This window comes from Sinocyclocheilus anshuiensis, unplaced genomic scaffold, assembly GCF_001515605.1.
Source record: "Sinocyclocheilus anshuiensis isolate Anshui unplaced genomic scaffold, SAMN03320099.WGS_v1.1 scaffold199, whole genome shotgun sequence".
Lineage (NCBI taxonomy): Eukaryota > Metazoa > Chordata > Actinopteri > Cypriniformes > Cyprinidae > Sinocyclocheilus > Sinocyclocheilus anshuiensis.
Window position 1 is genome coordinate 283,428 of NW_015552582.1, and position 22,957 is coordinate 306,384.

At 38.7% G+C, this 22,957-nt stretch overlaps 1 protein-coding gene across 4 annotated transcripts in view; it reads left to right on the plus strand.

The window, feature by feature from the left end:
• The first annotated feature begins 927 nt into the window (after nt 1–927).
• Nucleotides 928–22,957, plus strand: part of LOC107665364 (E3 ubiquitin-protein ligase LNX-like) — a 38,391-nt gene continuing 16,361 nt past the window's right edge. For 2 of the 4 annotated variants that reach the window (XM_016456215.1, XM_016456217.1), the window contains exons 1-2: nt 928–1,178; nt 4,881–5,406. In XM_016456215.1, the coding sequence (XP_016311701.1) occupies nt 4,979–5,406 (428 nt within the window). In that variant the 5' untranslated portion in view covers nt 928–1,178; nt 4,881–4,978. Of the gene's footprint in view, nt 1,200–4,880; nt 5,407–6,511; nt 8,636–22,957 lie in introns of those variants that run through there. The other 2 variants (XM_016456216.1, XM_016456218.1) reach the window with 2 other exon arrangements.

The following is a 22,957-nucleotide window of genomic DNA, read 5'->3' on the forward strand; positions in this document are numbered from 1 at the left end:
TATCAGGCAAAAAAGGCGATTGAAAATGTATGGTAGTAACAGCAATAGTGTTTTCCATCTATTATTCGTGTTAAATATTGGCCAACTAGTAAGTGCTGTGCAGGTAAATATATATATATATACACACACACACACACACACTTACTTTTAACTGTCCTTGAAAACTACATATTTCTTAGTTTGAATTCAAATTTTATTATCAGCAGAAGATTTTTTTTTTGTTTTTTTATTCTCAAACATTGAAATGATCACACTCATTTTTCTCAGGAAGAGAAAAAACTTTACCAAACATCATCTGTTAAAACTGCCCCTGATCTCTATACAGTCTTTCTTAATCACACAAGCTTATACAAACATTATGACACACGATTTCCTGATAAATTAAATCTACAGCAAGCATAGACAAATATCTATAGTTGGTTTTGTGCAGGTAACCCCCACCCACACAAAGAACCTAACCAAATCATCAGATGTAGTGTGCGAAGATAAGACCAGCCATTCTTCTCTGTCTGGTTTCATTGGATGGGTGTGGGCTTCTGGATAGTGAAAATCAGCTTTAGTGTTTGGGGTTCTTAAAGCACTTTGTTCAGGGTTATGTACAAGGATTTGTCAAAGGCATGTCACAGCTTGCCACACACCACCAGCATATTTGCATTCGGTTTGGTGTGGGTGCCTATATGCATTTACTTCCTTTAAAAAAATTATATTTGTGTGTTGTGATAGATTCTAGTTTTTTGGCCATGTTTTTTTTTTCTTTATTTCTATAGTATAATGTTAAGAGACTGCTATCTTCCTTTCAGTTATACCGTGTGTGTGTGTGTGTGTGTGTGTGTGTGTGTAAACCAGTTCCCGGCCCCACCAGAGCAGGTTAGGGCAGTTCTCATGTTTACCTGCATACCATTTTAGCTCTGCCTCTTCTCTCTCACTTCCTGTATCAGGTGCGTGCATATGTACGTCAGGAGTTGGCATCCCAGTACATGATAGGATGGCCAGGGGGCCCTGGACTTATATACTCACTTGAAGACCACCAGGACAACTTACAGAGCTTACCGGACATCAGGGAAATTTTTAACCTGTGGCCACAGGGACAAAGTCCTCTTATTTTCTCTTTTACTTTTTCTCACTCACTCTCCCCTTCTCATTTTCCCTCTGCCGGAGCAGTTGGATTACCTGTTCAGGTAAGCGGGAGAAATACACCGGTATGAGTATATTTACTAAGCACATTTTGTCGTTAACTTTCACCAGATAATGATTTTGTTTGATAATCATGTACTTGTTGACTCAGCACAGCTGTGGAGAAACTTTCTTTGTGTATAAAGCAACATGAACCCTTTGAAGTCACAAAGCCTGTGAAAATGTGTGTGTGTTTGTACACATGGTGGCATGTGTGTAAGCATGGCACAGGTGTTGATGTTCATATATTTGTAGTGTGAACACCTTTAGCTTAGATTGATCATCGTCATCATTATTCTCTGGGTAACAGAGAGTTTGTTTCAGCGGTTCTGACCACCAGCTGTTTAGCCAGGAAAACCAAGAGCATGTCACCTGTCAGTATGCGTGAATGTGTGTGTGTGTGTGCGTGTGTGTGTGTGTGTGTGTGTGTCTGTGTGTGTGTGTGTAAATGTAAAATCACGGCCTCACTTTTGCTATGTTTGCGGTTATCTTTATTGAGTTTTACTGTATATGACAACGGCTAGGTTTTATCAGTGATAAGACATTATATGGAGCGTAAAACATCATTCATACAAAATACTAGTCATCTGTTAGATGTTAGTACATTATATTATATTATAGTACATTACATGATCATATAATTAACTATTTGTAATTTAATTAAAATATTTTAAGATTTAAAAGAGTATTTTTGAACCACACTATATGTGACATCAGTGGAACAATAAGATGGCATAGAGAGTGACAGATAGGATGGTTGAGACAAGAGCCTAAAGAAACAGAATGAAAATGTGTTGGAATAAAAGAGGGTTGAAGAGGAAGATGGAAGGAGAGGGTTCATACAGAAAGAGGCAGAAAACGATATGGTGGGGGTGAGCTATGTAGATTTACATATGAACACTTATGTAACTCTCCCCACGCTACGCTGGCGTGAAGTTCTGATGTTCCTCTCCTACATACCAGAAACATGTAGCCTCATTTCTCATATGGATTGTGTTTGTCCAAAATGTTTCTTTTGAGATATATTTGCATTGTTTGTAATTATTTTCCTCATGCACTCACTCACTCAGAACATCCACTTCTGTCATCACTCTATGAGTGTTATTTTTTGTGTGTGGCTAATATCCATAATTTCCACTGAATAGTCATTATATGTGCATTAATCACTGTATGGATTTATTGCAGTATTCATTAGCTATTTGACGCAACAGTTGAATGTTTAATCAAAAGGTAAACTGCAAGGGTCCTTGGTAGGACCTATAACTTGACCATTCAACCCTGTTCAACAAAATGATTATATAATATTGTGTGCGTATGCGTGTGTGTGTGCATATAGATATAGATAGATAGATTTTATAATGTCTATAGATCTAATTTTGATATTTTAATATTTATTGCTTTAACAGCCAAATAGCACAAATCAGCATTTAGTTCAACATTTATATGTTGTCTAACTCTTCGTTCAAGTTGAAATCAGAGCATGCAAAGATTCAGATATGCTGTGGAATGTTCTTCTACAACATGTCTGAACAAAGCGTGGTGAAGTCAAAAACAGATCCACAGCAGGACTGAGAGCAAGAGACCCACCCAGCTGCCTCTTTTCTTACAGTGCTGCCTTCATCAAGCATGTCTATCTGTTCTATTCTAAAAGCACAGGTGGTATTGCAAGGCTGAGATGTTATTAGGGGGGAAAATGCCATCTATAAGCATTTTCACTAGTGGTCTCAGACTTTTAGACCTCACTATATATTTCTGTGTTTGCGTTTGCATTAATTCCTTCAGTAGTGCATTGTTGTGCACTTTGTGTGAAGGAAAAAGTATGTGTTTGTCTGTGCTGAGTGATATAAAAGTGCTGACACACACACACACAAGACAATGCTGATTAGGCACAATATTACACCATGATTGAACCATTAATACACACTATGTTCTGTGTAGGTCTGTATATTCCTTCCATTAAGCCATTTATTGAGGATATTTTCAGCGTTTTCAGTCATTAAACATTGATCCCACTGGATCTAAGATCAAAATGTGCTGTTTATGTGTGTAGCTTTCTGGTTGATTGTATGCTTTAATGCCAATAGCACTCTTTATGCTTAGTAAACTTACCACCACTTTCCTCCGGGCCAAAGGTCACTTGAGAAACAATATTATCTCCTCGGAGGAAAATATGAGTGAAAGAGACAGAGTTGAAGGAAAGTAAAATGAAACAAGCAGTTATTAAGTCCTATCTGTTTGCTTGGGACAATGGATTTTTCACCAGAAGTGCCTTTGAATATGGGAAGACAAAAGAAAATGGAAAATCGCAATTGAATAAGAGCCGCAGGGTAAAAGCAATTATTTTTGTGTGTTTGTGTGTGTGTGTAATGCAACTCAGTCGAATACTCAAGCCATATCGTCACTCTGAAGGATCATTAAAGAGATGATGATTTACGGAGAACGCAGGGTTGCCAGGTATAACTGTGTCCTTGGGCACACTCCTTTATGGGTGGGCGTGTGTGTGTGTGTGTGTCCACTTATATAGTTCTGGTTAAGCTCAGATCAGATTACAGGGAGTCAGACAATAAAGCTATTCTCATGCATTCACCTGCAGTGCCCCGTCGTTCAAGGGTTTCCTCTTCAAATCAACAGTGGATGACTTCACAAAATTGGAGAAGCCATATTTAAATGCACAGAAAGATATAGTGAGACTATGAGGGTGTACACTGTTCAGTGTAGAGAATGCACTTAGTGAGAGACTCCAGACAAAATTTGATGGCTGTAATAATATTACACTCCCATCATAACCGTGCAAACTCTCACATGCGAATAAGTTGTCTTTACTACAACAGGTGTGGTGATGCACTCAGTCTTATGAAAGAAGATCCTGACCACAGGACTTCTTTGACAAGATAAAGTTAAACATTTGTCTTTATTTACTCACCCACATGTCATTCCAAACTGGTATGCTGTTGTTTTTACTGTGGAACATTTATTCATTTATTATAAAATGACAGGTTATAGAGACTATGTCTGTCAAGTTCCAAAAAGCACCATAAAAAATATCAAAACATTAGTTAACTTTTGTGTTTCAAAGAAAATAATAATACTAATAATAATAAAGTTATGGGTTCAGAATGACATGAAAGTGAGTAAATAATGACAAAATATTCACTTGAGGGCAAACTATATCTTTAAGCTTGAAGCTTAGTTAAATCTAAGCTAGGAGTTTATCAGTTTAGCTACATAGAAACACACAAACTCCATTATTTTCACTAGTAAATGACAGGCTCACATGAAGCCAGGTATTGCTTCTGGAAACATCTAGAGTAATGCTAGAAAATAGCTGTCTCTGTGTGACCATGCTAAAAACTTCCACTGTATAACTGGCAGTTCTAAAAAAAAATTCTCCAACTTGGTTTATTAAGAATCTGAGGTGCAATATTGATATTTCTGTTGCCAGTGGAATATAAAATGAGTTTTGGATCAGTCTGATATTTATCCTTCTGCCAGCTCAGGGAATTAAAAATAGAGTAAGAGCAGAACAGGCAGAAAGTAAAAACTAATTTTTGCTGCCCTCTTTTTGCTAAATCGTGTCTTTGGGTGTGTCGTGTGTGCGAACTGTCTTTCCAGCAAACACAGCTAACAAGATTATTATGTGGACACAACTATTTGCCATAAATGATGGTTCCTTTCTTTCTTTCTTTTTATGTGCTTCTCCTGTACAGGTGTATGGCTGAAAACGCAACCTGACACAACAAAGCCCTCCAACCACACAAAGATTGAGTAACACTTCAAACTTTGACACCATTTCTACCATCACACAATGAGTGATCAGGAAGAGGCAGGCGCTGTGGCAATGCTCGTTTGTGGTGCAACAGGAGTCAGTCCCACCTCCCCTCCTCCTGACCTATGCCATGTCTGTGGACAACGACACCTACAGGAGGAGAATCACGAATATACTTACAAAGAGGAGGTGGATGATGACCTTATGTGCCACATCTGCCTTCAGCCTTTGATCCTGCCCGTGGACACACCCTGTGGACATACCTATTGCCAGGAGTGTCTGACAAACTTCCTGCTGGAGAGCGACTTCTGCCCAGTGGACCGCACTCCACTGATGCTGCAGACCTGCCGGAAGTCCAGCCTGCTGGTGCACAAGCTGCTGGATAAACTGATGGTGTCCTGCCCCTTTACTGAACACTGCACTGAAGTGATGCCACGTGGTGAAATGGAAGGACACATCAGGAGCCGGTGAGGAAATCACCCTCAGAGCTGTTTTTTATATGATAGTAGTGATCTTAACAAGATTTGAGCTTCTTAATGAAATGTAGGATGGTGGAAGACAGGCTTGGAAGATGACAGTCTGAGACGCCCAATGTGATTTAGCCAAGCAGAACATGGATCTGCTTGTTTTGTTGGTCCTGGAGCAATCTTGCTTTCATCATCACTTGAATACTACCAGGGGCGTAACTAACATTATGACTATTTTTGAGAAATATCAGTTTTTTTTGTTTTTTTAATTTTACCTGAAGCCAAACAGCATTGATGCAAACACTAAGCAGCCATTTTTTCTATGGCAAATGCCTATTTACTTGTCAGCAAATCAATTAGTACTTTAGGCCTTCTGAATATTAATTAGGTAATGTTGCTTTATTAATATTCATGAGCCAAGCTGATAAGTTTTATAATTGTCTACCCATTTTCACTGCTGCAAATTTGCAGGGAAATGTATTCACCACAGGAACTTTATCTGGCGAAATTGCACCACATCAATTCCCACTGAAATGATTGGATTTCTCCTGTGAAATTTTGTCAGTCCACGGTAAATGTGACCACACCTTAATGCTTACAACCAGATGAAATCATGAAAAAAAAAAAATAGTGGTGGGGTGATAAATATGAGGCAATCCCTAACTAAAACCTAAAATCTTATTGGTTAAAAAGGATGTTGGTCCTGACATTCAGTCAGGTTTGAAGGACATTTTCAGTAAGGACTCATCTTCAGATGTCTATATTTGAGGGTAACATGAAGGTTTGGCAAAGCACAGTTGAAGTTATTGTACTGTGTAAGCAAGTTTTGAATTGCTGAATGTGACTGATGCATTGAATTCACGCTTCATCTTCTCATTGGCATTCATAAGCAGCTCTTCGTTCATTGTCATTCATAAAAGACTCTTGTCAGTGATTCGCCTCAATAGAAGACATGTGTCGAGCACATCTCCGCCTGCACGCATGCATTTGTTTGTTTATTTTGTTAGAGGATTCTTTTGTTCTCCACTCCTCAGAGGTAGCAACCCCACAGTGACCTCTGTTAAACTGATCTTCCACCTCAAAGCCTTTGGGGATGTTATGCTTACTATTGCTTTTTATTGGAACTCTCCCTCACTCTCTCCATTTTCAGGATGGTAGAGACTCTGTCGTTCCTTTGGACTGTTTCTGAATCATTAGTGCTCCACAGGCCTGAGGGCCTCTGTTGAAATTAATTGCATTTTGTTACTGGCGTTAATGGAAAGTTTCCCTCTCATTTAAAATTCCACTTACGGAAACATAATCAACTTGCCCTTTTCTCCAGTCAACCAAAAACCCACACTTGCTTCTTTCCATACTATTGCTCCTCTCCCCTCCCACAGCCTTCTCTTTTTATATTGGGCTCTTAGGCTTTCAGTTCATCTTTCTTTGTCTTTCTCTTCCTCTCACTGCTTTCTCCAAAGTGGTCTGGTCTCCTGTGGTCTTAGTTGGTCCAGGACTGTAAAGCTGGACAACAATCAAAATGGGATGGGACTTAAGCGGAACAAGAACTTGTGAGGACGAGCCAATGACTCTTTCTATGTAAGAATGGCCTTCCATTCACTTCAAACATTTTTTTATGAGAATGTTTGTACAAAGTACAAAGTTCCTCTTGATTCCATGCACGTAAGCTCAATAGCTGAGATGCATTTGTCAGCGTCAGCTGCTACAGATTGTGTTTGTGTCCCAGCATTTGTGATCATGTGATGTTAAACCGTGAGGCTTCCTTCACACTGACTCATAACTTTGTGGTGAGAAGATCTGGTGTATTGAGTCAGTTTTGATCACTGCTTGTGCTTTGGTGTTTTGTATTAAATAGAGAGGTTTGTATCTTGTATTGTATGTTTGTCAGTCTGTCACATCTTTTGTTTTTGTGTTTGCAGTCAAGCATGTCTAGATGCACTTTGTCTCTCAGTGTGCGTAAGCATGTGCTTGAGTCTGCATGTATTTGGCGGTCTACAGACTTTCCTGGAATCCTGGATCAGATCAGAGGGGAGGGAATATACCGCTTTGGGCTCTTATGAACATGCAATATTGATAATAGCACATGCTATACTGTCACCAAATCATATGGTTATTGAAACTGCTGTAAAGTTTGGAGAACCCATAACCATTGTCTGATTACATAACCTTGTGAGTTATTGTCTGTTTGGAGAATGATTGAAAAATATTAATCTATCTATCACTAGATTCACACAGCTGAACAGACAGAAGACGATCCATGTCTGTCTGTCTCTTCCATCCATCCATCCATCTTCACATCTACCCTCAACACACACGTACACATAAACACACACACACACCCCTTCATAGCTGAATGAATCGTTGCGTTGCAGAGGGGGGTGGTCTTTGCCATACGCTCTTCCATTGAGGCATATAGACAATGATAGTTGGACCACCCAAGCCTGCAACTCCCCCTCTCTCCCGTGTCAGTTGGTTCGCCCCAGTTCTCTCTCTCTCTGTAGAGCATGCTGCAGTATAAGTCAGAGGCTGTGTTGCCACACTCACACATACTCTCTCTCACTCTCTCTCTCACTCTCACATTCACAGCAGCATGTGGGCTCATGAGCGTAAATCCTCTTATTCTTGGACGATGCCCAGGACAGATTAGACCGCAACGCAACCATCGCACCCGACTGGCGTGCCAGCAAACGCCGCTCTCTGCCTCCTCTTCTCCTTCTACCTCACCCCTCTCTTTTCTTCTCCGCCTCGACTCCCATGCACCTGCGCCCGCTCCAGACTCCTTTTCTTCTCGAGTCTTTCTTCATCCTGCACTCTATGTTCTCCTCCGCTGGCAGCGCTCCCAGTTTCCACCTCTCGCTCTACTGCTGCTGATCTCTCTACTGCTGAGATGACCGGGCTAAAAGACTGAGGGAGGCGAGGAAAAAAAGAAAAGTGGAAAGACAAAGAAACAAGAAGAAAAGGAAAAGGAAGAATAGCTTTTCACTTGAGAGAAAGGCGGGAGGGGGGGTCAGAACTGTAGTAGAGGTGGAGGAGCAACGGGCAGGGAGGAAGCCAGATAGGAAAGACTGCATTCAGCCTAGAGAAAGAAAGCAAAAGAAAGAGAGACTCGAGACAAGAGACCCTGGAGAGAGAGGGTCATGAAGGCTCTGCTGCTGTTGGTTCTGCCCTGGCTCAGTCCAGCAAACTACACTGACAATGTGGGCAACCTTCACATCCTCTACTCAGAACTGTGAGTAACACACACATCGGCTCTCGCCAATGTCCTGTGTGCGTGTCCGATGTGAGTTGCGCCCATAAGTACCATCTTATCTTCTAGTCTTTATACAGGACAAGTCGCACTGTACCCCATCTCATCCAGCACTGCAATGTGTGCATCTGATTGTGTGTATAGGTGTGTGTTTTTGTGTGTGTCCATATATCATTCTCAACGACCTGTATAAATCTCAATTAATCCCCCTTTTTTTTACCTAAACAATTGCTTGCATACCTGTATGTGTTTGTGCATTGCTTGCATATGTGTGTGTTATTGTTATGTAGAAGTTTCTAGATGTATTGTCATGTCTAATATGTAATTTAAAAAAAGAAAAAATGCATCATGTTGTGTTTTTTTTTATTGTAGTTGTATGGCAGGGGACAGTGTAGAGGTGATTATGGTTGCGTTTTGTGATGAAGCAGGTTTTGTTTTGATGCTACCTAGCAGCGAGGGACACTGCAGCATGGCTGAGATGACCTAATATGTGTGTGCGCAGGTGTGTTTTCACCCAAATAGTCAGGGGAATTTGGATTTGACATTTTTAGGACGTTTTTATTGTCATATATTATATATTTGTTAGATATAAAATGAATGTTATCTTTGCACAGTTATACAAACATGCGAAAAGAACTGAGTGCACCGTTGCTATGCACACCATTCAGAAAAACAAAACACAGGTACTCAAACACCCTCCGCATATCTGACACCAGCATATTCAAGCACTCTTGGAGCTGCACGGAACATAAAACATTCAAGCTGAACTTCTCTATTGGGTCAAAATCACAGTACACCCCTTATAAGAGTAAAATATACACTCTTACGCGGCAGTAAACAGCGCAAGAGCTTCTTCATTGTGCACTGCACTGTTAAAAAGACACTTCTGCATTCAGCATGAGAGTACCGCAAGTGTGTCTGGGTGAAAGCTGGTTATATTGATCCCGGGTCTTTGGCAGAAACACAATTGTGCCATGTAAGTGCGTGTGAAAGGCTGAGCATAGTACAATAGACCGCATTACAAATCCTGCTCTTAGAATCTAGACTATACACAACACAAACATGCTGAAACTGGTGCGTATAGCATGGAAAATAAAGAAAAGGAGGATTGGAGTGGAACAGGACAGTGAGGTGTTTTCAGAGGGATGAATGGTGAGTAGACAGATAAGGTAATTTCCTGTACCATCTGTCCATGCGTTTGTTTGGCTTGGATCTCTTAGGATGAGGTCTTTCTGTCTTTCGTCTCTGTGTATGTGGGTCAACATATAAGCCGTGTTTTATGATTTATGTCCCTGTGTATGTGAGTGTCATGGGTAGACATACCATCTTGCGTGCATGCGTTGAAAAAGAGAAGTTAGAGGCGTTGTGTAGTCCGTTTTTGTTTGGCTGGCTGATGGGAGCACGGTCATTCGTCTTCATCAAATATAATGACAGAAAGCTTCTATTCTCATCTCTCTCACAAACACCTCATCTCTCTCCTTCTTTCTTGTATTTCAGCTAGTTGTGTTTTGCTTTGCCCAGAATGTCTCTCTTCATTTTTTATGTATCAGTATCTTTTCCTTTCTGTCTTTCTTTGTTATCTGATGTTGAACTTCTCACAGAGTTCTCTGTAGCACTGTGGTGGACATATCCTGTCAGACTGACCCTGCGATCAATTGCACACGTGCTAGTATCTTGTATTAACATCTGTCTCAGGTGATCCAGTCACAAGTGTTCGTACGAGACCGATCATGGTTTATGTTGTATTAACATCTCATGTAACCAATCTGCTTTCAAATATATTTGTATTTATGCTGTATTTTGGAATTGTTTCACATAATCTGTGCTATTAAACAGCAACTTTCCGTATGTTTTGCATTCCAAATTTTTCGAATTTTCTTTAAAAACTGCACTTAACCAGCAACGAAAACCCTTGTTTTAGTCCAACTGATGACTGAGAGGCGAATATAAGGTCCTTTTATTTTTGTCTGGGACAAATGCGATGTGGTCCAATGCGTTTCTGACTACCTCCGTATGTCGTCTGAGTGTTCGGATCAACACTGTTTTGGACCGTGTTTACACTTGAATATAGAACTGGCCATTTGTAAAATGAATGTTAATTCCAGGTGTAAACAGTGTCTGTCAGAGCTGATATCCTGAATGTTTGATCTCGGCTGAGGCTGCCCATCTTCCTTTGATTACACACATTTCCTTTCTCTCTTATGCTTTGAGATGCTTAATTAGACTTTGAATTAAACATTAATCTTCTCTGTGCACTGTTGCAGATGTTTTTTATGCAGATACTTGATGTGTGTGTTTGTTCTCAGGGCCACAATACATGATTAACAGCATTACTAATACTGCGAGCAGTTTAAAGGTGATTTGTGTGATTTCTGCACCACTAGTGTCACCAAACGGTATTGCAAAAACAATATTGGGCAAGCAGGTAGCCTCGCCTCAATCTCATGCCACTGGTTGGGCCAACGTTTCAGACTGGTCAGGATGTTTCGATAGTGCCATTGTCACAGTCTTAATCATAGTCATTATTTACACTCGGTTTAGAAAATTAGTTTGCCATTGGATCACTTATAATAGTCTCTGTATATTACAGGGACAGGAGAATGTATTTTAACACACTCAACCTCTCTTTCTATCTGATGTCCAGCTCTATTCATCCAAAACACTTCTGCTTCCCAACACTTTTATGGATGTGTAGGTGCATCTTGTGTAAAGGTATGCTGAGATGTGCCTTTTCATGTTTGTGTGATGTTGGATGTGTCTGCACATGCTTTATCGGGTGGTATTTAAGAAAAACAGCTCACACATAATGCTTCTAGACACATAACAAAGCATTATTGAACTATGTGTCCATCCAACATTTGCAATTTTCAATTAGAATGAAATGTTTAGCACTGCCACAGTTTTCTGACAAAGTTTTTCCATAGTTCAATGATTATGCTTGAGCATTGATGTAATCAGAAGAAGATGCTGTCAATATGTTGATATTGTACATTTTGTGTCAATCCAAATGTAAAAAAGTAAATATAAATGTTTCGCATTAAAGCCTATGAATACTAATGAGATCATCATCTTGTCTGTCCACATTTAAAGCTGACTTTTTAACTGCCCAGATGGGTGTGAGGAGCTTCTGTTAACATTAATGTGATGTCAGGTTACCTCAAAAGAAAGTGTTGAAGTGATAAGATGTACTTTAGAGGTAGGACATCACACTTCTTGAGGGCCGTGCTATCATGTCTAGAGCTTTCATACATTAAAGTGGCGTATGTGGGCTGGAAACACAGTTCTTGTGAATCAGATATCTGCACGATACAGCTGTGTTTGAAAATGGCTTGGCTGCTCTGACTCATAAGAATGTGAATGAGAGCGGCTGGAAGGCTGATCCCTGTCAGTATGAGACTCTAGAAGAATATGGTTTTGATTTGTATACTTCGGCCTGGTTTATATTTTTCTTTTAGTAGGAATAGATCAGTTATGGGTGTGGGGAACGGTGATTGATTTGTGTATGTGCATTTGTGTATGTCTGCATGCAGCGGATGGCTCTGGTCAGACAGCAGCATGTCGTCATCAGGGTGACGTGCATGTAGTGAGAAAACAGGGCCGTAGCTGTGGGGCCGTGTGTTGCTGTGGTGACCTTATTTTCAGGCATAGTGAGCGGATGACCGCTGAACGTGAGCGGGTTTGTCCTGCGGCATTCGCTGGCTCACTCAGTGACCGCATAACCCATCTACTTATCTGTGCCAAGGCAGATCACACAAACAGCAAACTGCATAGAGAAAAGAAATGTGGCAACCACTGATGTTGACATTAAATTAATATGTACTACAGTATATGAACCATCACTGACTGAACAGACAGAATGTATGTAGATATACATATATCCACTACCAGTGAAATTTTTTAAATATTTTTGTCTGCAAGTCTGCATTTATTTGATCAAAATACAGAGAAAGCAGTAATGTTGTAAAATATTATTACAATTTAAAATAACCTTTTTTTTAATAGTGTAATATATTTTTAATAGATACTTCAGAAATCATTGTAATATGCTAATTTAGTGCTATAGAAACATTTCTTATTAATGTTGAAAACAGTGTTGCCGTTACATTTTCAATATTTTTTTATTTAATATAATTCAATCATTTCTTATATGTATGTGTGTATGTATGTATGTATGTATGTATGTATGTATAAACAGAAGTCAAACAAGTAGTAGGAAAGAGGAGAAATAAAAAGCAATACTTATCCTTTGCAGGGGCCCGGTGGAGTCGCACGGTAGAGTCGATGGTCTTCACACGACCGCAGCCGCCACCGCTTCTGCGGTAAACTAAGCTTCTTTTTTATTCGTTTAACAAAACTCAAATTGAATTAGAGACCAGACGCGATTTCAGCACGTCTCCACAGTAAACAGTAAAGTAATATATATATATATATATATATATATACACACACACACACATACACAAAATGTCATTATATATTAATGTCCAATACAGCTGAAATACAGTTATGGTTAAATTTAATTTAATTAAAAAAAAATTGCGCAAGTAATTAAGTTAAATATTTTTATGCAAGCTTTTACTTCCAGTAGTTGACTTAACCTTGCAAATATAATGCACATTATCATACAATTAAAGATCTCAGATCTCTGTTAGCATTATACAGTATTCACAAAAAAAGGTTGATGAATGAAATGGGGGTCAAATGGGCGTCTACATACCCCCCTAAAAAAGCGCCTGTTGCATCCCTGTCAGGCAATTATCATTTTGAATTGTGGCACAGCTTACAAAAGACAGAGGCTTTTTTTATCCCGAGTGTTAATAAGAGATTTCAAAGATAAATGGCTATCTCCTAATAATTACTTCTTGTCAGATTTCCTTCCTTGTAATTACTCATTAAGTTTTAATTTCAGCTTTTACATGCACATGCACCTTTAACTGGTGCGAGGCTGCAAAATCAAAGCAGTCTTCAGACAAATGAAAAGGATGACCTACATGTGACTGCCACGTTCTCCTCTGCAGAATCAAATACTGCTTCTGAGCGCTTTCCCTAGAGAGCAAGAGTTCAACAGACTGTCTTACGCTCTTGCCTAAGTGTCTGTCCTGCAGTTGCTCTGCAGTTGTTCTGCGTCCTCTCGCCTTCCTCATCAGGTTAATGATGATGAGGAGCAGGAAGAGCAAAAACGTCGTTGCTAATTCAACACTTTAGCCGCATCCAAGACAGAGAGTTGGCAGAATCCTTTTTCCTGCTCAGCACCTGAGCTCAGGGCCGGATCTACACCTGGGCTGGGTGCTCAGTCACTGCTGGGAGACAGTAAGAGAGTGTAGGAAAGGCACAGGAAGTGGAGGGTGTGTGTTTCCTGTTTGCATGGAAAATACAGACAGCGTGCAAGCAGAAATAGAAAGATATGAAATACTCATCCCACAATATATAGACAGCCAAAACACAAATCCTAATACATATTTTAATAAATCAAGTAAAATTGCAACTAAACTTTGGAGATAGTGATCACAAAGCATTTTGATGTGTTTTTTGATTGTCAAATGAGTTTCAAGCGACATAATGGTGGGTAGATAAGAAAAGGAAATGCAATGGCCTGTGGAAAGAGCGACTTGACTGGACTGTCCACTTTATACACTCATATACTCTCAGAAAAAAAGGTACAAAAAAGTAAAAATACTTTAAGTAAAGTACTAAGTACAAATATGTACTATTATGTACCATTTAGGGCTAAATAAGGTACAAAGATGTACCTTTTAGCTTTTGTACCTTAGGGTACTGCCCCAGTTACAGCATTGTACCTTTTTTTGAGAGTGTAGAACACTTTTTAATGGTTGTGAAGTAAGTTTCTCATCAAATGCAGTAGCTACTCAGTATGTGATTTTGGATGAAGCTCATTTCTTAACTAGGCATGGCGCAATGAGATTCCAGCTACAAGCACTTTGTGAGTTCACACTTTGTAGCGTCAAATTAAGAGCAATTTTTATGGTTTTCATTGTGGAATTTGAGGGATTTGGCATATTATGAACTTGCAGTATAAACGTTTTCGTCATCCACATTTAATGTTTAATATGCAAGATTTTTGGTTCCTAAACCAGTAGCGCAAACCCTCCCCCACAGCCGATTTCATTGGTCAACTCAATCAATCATACAGTCACCTGTCAGGAGTAATTCATACTTCACAGATTCAACTCAGATTCAGCTCAGAGTAATCATGGATGGATCTGATTGCGACAAACAGTTATGCTATCTATCAAGATGTGCTACAAATGCTTTACTAAGGTTAAGGTTAGGAGTTTGCATTTGTTTCAGCATTGTGTAGGCAGTCAGCACTGTGATTGGCATGACCAATGAAATCTTTAGAATGGGCTTTGGGGTGGTATTTGCACTGGTTTGGGAAAACATGCATTTAATATACATGAGGAACGCTACTTTGGTCCAGTGAGGTTTAGTGTGGAGCTACCTGGGAATTTACCACAGAAACAGGACAAAACGCGAAATAACGAGATTTTGTTTGTCGCTTTAGCACGTCACGTCTATAATAAGTATCTATAATGAAACATAATCATCAAAGATACAAATACGTTGCCTCTCAGTTTCAATGGGCTCTTGCGTACTAGTGTAAAAGGCAATGCAGGATCTTGTCATCACAGTGGTACACTCGGAGTGAAGATATCTGGAATACTTCATATGTGAAGATATCTGGAAAAGTAGGCCAAGCAGAGCTGCTCAAGTGAAGCTAAAGTGTGAATAAACAGAAGATTACACACATACACATAAACCAACAGTGAGCTCATCTAAAGATGATTTTGCGCTCTTAGGACAGATGCATATTTTAAAACTTCAGTACACAAGCACACACATGTTCACTGGGGAACAAGGCCTCTTAAAATCACCTAAAATGCACCGTTGGGATGTCAGTTCTGTCCTTCTGAATTTGTGCAGAACAACACGCAAATGCAAAATGGATGGCATGGAAAGGGCGCGCTCTCTGTCTGCCATGAGAGTGGGTCAGTTGTATCTACCGCTTCAGATTGTGCACAGGTCTTAATGTTAAGCGCTCAGAGCAAAGATAACACACACTCCAGCAGTATCTCCTGCACACATTAGAGAACTGAAACAGATCACTGTCCTGGTTCCACACTGAGAGGGAGAGAATGTGAGAAATAAAGTCAATGCGGTCTCTCAGCTGGGGGTGGGGAGGGTAGTAGAGGGATGAACATAAATCTGCTGCTGTCTTCATCCTGCTGTTTTCATCACAGAGAAGAAGGGAAACAGAGTAGTGGGAGGGGAGGAGGAAGGTATAGAAAGAAGGTATGAGAGAGAGAGAGAGAGAGAGAGAGAGAGAGAGAGAAAGATCTCAGCTGGGGGTGGGGAGGGGGGTAGAGGGATGAACATAAATCTGCTGCTGTCTTCATCCTGCTGTTCTCATCACAGAGAAGAAGGGAAACAGAGAAGTGGGAGGGGAGGAGGAAGGTATAGAAAGAAGGTTTGAGAGAGAAAGAGATGGTGGAGGGAAAGGGAGGTCTGCATAACTGTCCTTGCAGGCTGCCAGTGTGAGATCATTGGTTGGCTGAGTGAGTCACATGACAGTTTCAGCACAAGGAACTGGTTAATGCTGTCAGTGTTTGTGTCACTGTTCACATTGGGATAAATGTAAAGTTGTATTTTTGGGGCAAAGGGTTTTTATTTGTATTTTTAATTCCAATGCAACTTCAGATGCGTTAAGGACCAAGGTTATTCTTGTTAACTAAAACTAGAACTAAAACCATCAAAAAAAATCTAAACATTTTGTTTAGTTTAAGTACTGAAATAACTAAAAATAATAAATAAAACTTAAAAACTATATAGACTCTAAATTAATCTGGAGTAAGAACGACCAGTTTCCTATGTATGTGGATTTTTTTAAAATACTTAGTTAATTGTATACATTCATTTAATTAATTGTATATATATATATCTGGGGCTGTCTGTTTGCCCAACCAATTCCAAGCTCCATTTGGTGTTGCTAGTAGCTCAGCTAGAGAGTTCACTAAAGGATAAGGGGAGAAAAAACAGGATGTGAAATTATGAGAAATTTAAATGGATTTTAAAAATGTCCCCCAATGAGTTTTCCTTGGCCATTCATCTGTCTCTCCTCTTCTCCGGTCTTAATAGTTCTCTCAGAGCTTTTGCTATGAGTGTGTAATCCTCCAGACAATGAATTGCTGGACGTGAATGTCACAACTCCAAAAGTCCCAAAGAAAAAAGATTTGTGTCTCCTTCTCCCTCCTCCTTCCAGTCTTTTTCTCCCCAAGATTATTACTTTCCTTAATCCTTCCTCCTGCTGCACTGAAGCTCTGATCTTCAAGCCCATCAGCAGATTAAGTACAGATAAGGAGGAAGACACCTCCTTTGATAAACTTCACAAAGACTGATTAAAATGCATTTATATGTGTGTGCATGCCTCCCAAGTCAAACATGTCAGAGCAATTAAAGAGATCAGACAGACCGAGCACAACTTTCCGATGATGCATTTCTCTTTACAACTGTTCAAACTGTGAAGAAATGGCAAGACCTCTGCAGATCACTCACTCAATCACACACACTATATCAGGAGTCTTAAATTACTATAGTTTCATACATTATGATCGCTCAACTGTTAGTTTAACTCGCAAATCAATGTTCATTTTCTGCATTTCATTTTTGACGTATTGCAGCTACTTCAGACACTTTATTTTGCTTGTTTGTCTGAAATAAAATCCCTGTATTTACTTTATATAAATTAATTCAAATATTTAATTCAAATTAATTAAATATATATTTCAAATGTTTGATTAATGCAATTTATATAAATTATAACATTTACAAAATTAAAATAAAATATACATTTTAAATGTTTTTAAATATAATTTATATAAATTAACATCAAATTAATATAATATAATATAATATAATATAATATAATATATACATTTATCAAGAAAATACTGACACAATATCCTGCAGTGCTCTGAGATTTCAGATGTCAATCGGAACTGAATGTGCTGCAGTTTTGTCAGAAAATGCATTCTGTGCTGGTGCAGCGTTGCGTTGCAATGCTGTCTGTCGGACAACTAGTCTCCAGCTCTTTAACTGCTGCAGTGTGTGTGTGTGTGTGTGTGTGTGTGTGTGTGTGTGTGTTTGTGTACGCCGGTATACCCACTACGCCGGTGTAGCCACTTATAAGAGTGCTGATTGCGTGCGATGATGGCATGATTTAGTATCTCTCTCTCTCTCTCTTTCTTAGTGGTTCAGCAGTGGGCTATGATGATGACATTTCTGTCCTCTCCTCTCTGTGTGTCAGTCGTACACTGAGCTGTGATTATCCTGATGCTTGGGTCTGGATTAGCAGGCTAGCAGTGGAGATTCCAGGGGGAATGGATGAAATATCTCACATGTTTATGATACCTCTGCTTCCCTTAAGATGAATACACTTGAGTAGGAATGCAGAGGAGGAATGTATTAGAGTATCTGATGCGATATGCCTTTTAAATACATCCAGGGTGTAATATATAGATTGAAAATTTGAATTAATAAGTATTAACGTTGCATTAAAATTATCATTAATAGTAGTCAAAAGTGTACTATTTTTGTAGGTTTTAATGGCTCTCAGCCACTCTAAGAACAACTCAACCTTTATCTTTTATTTATCTATTTCTGTATATCTATGTAATATACACATATACATAAATTAGGAACAGATAAAAAGAAAGTAAATAGATCAGAAATTTAGTTGTCAATTAAACATGTCAATATACAGTATATGATGGTTCATACTACAAAAATGTGACAAAAATAATTAGTATATAATATGATATAATATAATATAATATAAGGAAAGCATAATTAATGCTGCATGAAAAATAGATCAGAAATTACTGTTTCATGTCAATAAACATTATGAATTTGAATCATGACAGTTCCTTCTAGAAAATGTTGCAATACATTGCATTGCAAAATTTGCAGTCAAGAGTATATATTTCAAAAATTTTACCATGCGTGTTTATGTGATAGATAACAAAAATCTAACCTTCACCATGAGAATCAGTCAAAAAACAACCAGTCCTGCAACAGTACTAGACTGAAAATATGACTGGCACATGATGCGTACACACACACACACACACACTAAATGTGTGTGTTTGTGTGGAGGTCTTTTTAGGTCAGTTTCAGGAATTGAGTCTGGCATCTCGCTCTGGTGGAAATATGTTTGTATGTGTATCTAAGACTAGTTCATCCCAGTCTTAGAGCTGTGTTATTAGGGTAGGTTCAGGATAATCCATTCACTCAAAAGAGGATTGAAACGTCGATCAGGTTTTGATGACTTAGATTCAGACCACTGTGTATACTGATGTCTGTAGTGTACTGGAAGACTTAGTGTACTCGATTTAGTGTGTCCGAGCTGTAAGTAGCCAGCGAAATATTCTAGAGATTAATTTCATTATTATTAAGAGGAGAGGAGCACATAATTCTCCCTCTTTTTGTCAGGCCATTATGAGGTCTCTCCGGGCTGTGGCCTACATCTCCACAATCACAATCAAAAATAGGAAAAAATGAAAATGAAGAGCAAGATAGAGGTTTGATTTTAGAGGTCTGTCGAGTGCACCTCTCTCTCTCTCAATGAATAAATAAATAAAAATAATTCAGGTAAACTAAATTAATAACTAAAACTAACTCAACTAGTAAAACTATAAACTAGTATACTAAAACTAAAATGAAACAAAACCCTATGAAAAAATGTTACTTGTTTTAGTATCAATGAGATACTATTATATTTTTCAATCAATACTTTAAATTAGTTTTTATTTATTGATTTGCTATTTTCATTTTAATTTTAGATAAAGTTTTAGTAATTTTGTTGTTTTACTGTCATTTTTTGTTTTTATCATTTTTTTTCTCGTATTTTTATTTCAGTTTTAGTTTTAGTTATACATCAAGTTAAACTAAAAGAAAATGAAAAACATGCAGTCATAAAATAATAAATAATAAAATAATAAGTTTGTTTTTAATGTTTTATTTTAGTTCATGTTTATTTTATTTCAAGTAATGAAAATGTTTTTTAATGGTTTCAGCTTTAGTTAACTATAATAACCCTGACTTAAAAATAAATTAAATGTTAACTGAAATAACATTTTAATATAAAATGTATATAACATTTAAAAGTAATATAAAACCCTTTGTTTCAAAAAAACTCTAGAATCAGTGACATTTCATGATAATGACATCCAAACTGGAAAAAGGTGCTTGCTTATTCATTCATTGCTCCATGAAAAAAAAATTAAAATAAATAAATAACAATAACAGCATTCAGAACACGAGCATGGAAAAACACGATGAGTAAATAATGACTATAAAAATAATAATAATTTTCAAGAAAGTCTCTTCAAGACAACTAAAGGCCCATTTAAACTGAAAGAATGCAGGATGGATGAGAATGAAGCGAAAAGGATGCAGGAGAAGAAGTTGTTGAGGGTCGGGGTCCAGGGAAGATTGAGAGATGGAGGGAAGTGAACAAATGAAAGAAAGACTGGAACATGGGGAGAGAGAGCGATGGAAAAGTGCATAAGAGTTGTTAATCTCTTTCTCTCTGTTGCTCTGTGTCCTGCTGCCTGTCCATATGGCTGCATATACGTATGTGTGTGAGAGAATGAAAATGAAAGAGGAAATTGGGTGCAAGGTGACTGACACATGCCATCATTCATATAATGGGATGGTTGGATTAAACAATAACCTCTGGATTGCTGTTATTGTGGCTGCATGGTTTATGTGTGAGTCTGTCAGGACAAAGGCATGGCTTATGACTTCAGACCACAGACTGCTGCTTTATCTCTAGCAGGAAAGCCTGTTTTAATTAACATCTGCCTAAGCCCATTAACGAAGGAACAGACAAGACCATTGTGTCGCATCTTTTTCTTTGTCTCAGACTCTCTCTTTCTCTCTGCATACAAACACACTGCACAGCACGGTGCAATCTTAACTAATATTATTATTGATATTAATATTGTTCTTATATTAACACAAATAGTATCATTTGCTACAGTGTTCAGAGTTCACTGAGGACTGTTTGGTCAATGCTGAAAAAAAAAGATTTTCTTAATCAGTATTTTTTTAAGCAAAAACTCACTTAACTGTTGTTGTTGTTTTTTTTTTCAGAAAACAAAACTTAATATCTTGTCATTTTGATCCTCAAGTAAATGTCTGTTGTTTTGTTTTGTTTTTCATTTTGTTTAATTTTCCAACCAACAAAGAAAAATCAACGACCCTTCATGAACCTGCCATTTACTTTTCTTCTCTCTCCACTTAGAGAAGAGTAAAACTTGGCTTTATTAGATATGCAACTCACTTAGGAGACTCTTCTTCACAACTTTATGAATGATGTAAGCGTTTAGACTGACAGAATCAAATCACGGGGGAAAGATCTTGAAGTGAATTGTCCCAACTCAGCTGACCACTGGTTGGTCTCCATGGAGCCCCTTTTTGTTATATAATATAAGGAGATGATGTTTCCCTCTCAGGTAATCACACAAATTGCTTTTGGTGGCCACAGAAGAGGCAAAGAGTGCCTTTCATTGACTATACAGTTCTTACCAGTTAGCTGTAAATGACTCCATCCATCCATCTATCCATCTGTCTATCAGTTGTCTGTGGGTCTGTCTGTCAAGTAGTAGTTGTCATCACAAAAAACTCCTAAGCCGTAATTTTATCCTGACACATTGTCAGTTGACCAGTGTGAGGCAGGATTTGAGATCTTTCATCAGTACTGTAACAGAAGCTGATTGAAAGCAGCCATTGCTCTTTTAGGGTGGTTATTAAGTTTGCACACCTGAGGCACTCCAATCAGTGGTCAGTAGTAAGTGAGATATACGCCAGTGTCAAGCTCTCTGCCACACATACCTTTTCTCTCTTTCTCTCTCTTGTGGCGTCTATGAGGGTGAAGACAGGCATGAATACTAAGACAAAATGCTTTATTTTAAACCAGGTCCCCAAGGCATGGCATCTGTCCTGGTGCTGTACACATATTTTTGGCTGTATGTGTCCGCCCATTGATTTATCTCTTCATAGCCAGCCCTCAGAGAGAGAGCTCTGCTCCAGCAGCCACCATAATGGTGCCATCATTCACTTTACAATTGTTTAAGATGATTTTATTGTTTTCTTGTTAGTATAGGACTACAACTTTTATCCAGCTGTTTAGTATCGATGAAATTACCCAATTACATCAAGTGCGCAACTGGGAAGTCTGTCTCTATCTATCTATCTATCTGTCTGTCTGTCTGTCTGTCTGTCTGTCTGTCTGTCTCTGTCTGTCTGTCTGTTCTCTCTCTCTCTCTCTCTCTCTCTCTCTCTCTCTCTCTCTCTCTCTCTCTCTCTCTCTCTCTCTCTCTCTCTCTGTCTGTCTGTCTGTCTGTCTGTCTGTCTGTGTCTGTCTGTCTGTCTGTCTGTCTGTCTGTCTACTATCCACCTCTGGGTAGCCCTGCCCACACTGAAACCTCATTGGTCCAAAATAAAATATCAAATATCTTCTGTCTGGATGTGATTGGGTCACATTGTACAGCAGTTTCTAAGTTTTCATTCAGTGTGGATGGGCAAATTGCTTATCGCCAGATAGGACAGTGTGAAGCTCAGATTCAGAATGGAGGAAAACCTGTGACCTTTTATGAGGGTTTACTTGGGTTTACTCACTGTCTGTGTGTGTGAACATAATGACATTTGAGGAATGCTCTCGAGTACAGATTGAAGCCGCATGTCTATTTCTGGATGTGTTCATATGTAATCTACACTAGTGTCTGCCTGTCAGTGTGTATGAGTAAAGTAAGGTCATAAAGAGATGGCTTTAGCACATGATTAGTTTTGTAAGGTAAGGAATCTCATTTCAAAGGTGAGGTGTTTTATATCCTAGTCTTTAGCTCTATTCGCACGGGATTAGTATTATCTGGGGACCTTGTGTGATTTTGAAATTACCCCCCCCCACATCTGAATTTCGTGTGGTGCATTCGCACGGGATAAGCGAAGCCTGTGATTTTACTCGAATTTACTGACTTGTCTCCCGGATACCCGGATGTCAAGACTTTGAAAGTCCCGTTCTATGGTCCAGATGGATTTAAAAAAAAGAAACTAATATAGTTTTGTGCGCTGTGTCATGTACATTTCACCAGGTTAAAATAATATCTCAAGCTTTATGCTTGATTTATTTGTAACACATTAACCTCAAAACCTTTTCAGCTTTCTTTTTCTGCAAATTGTATGGTGTAGCGATATGATGACAGCACCCAAAATACTATCAAACAC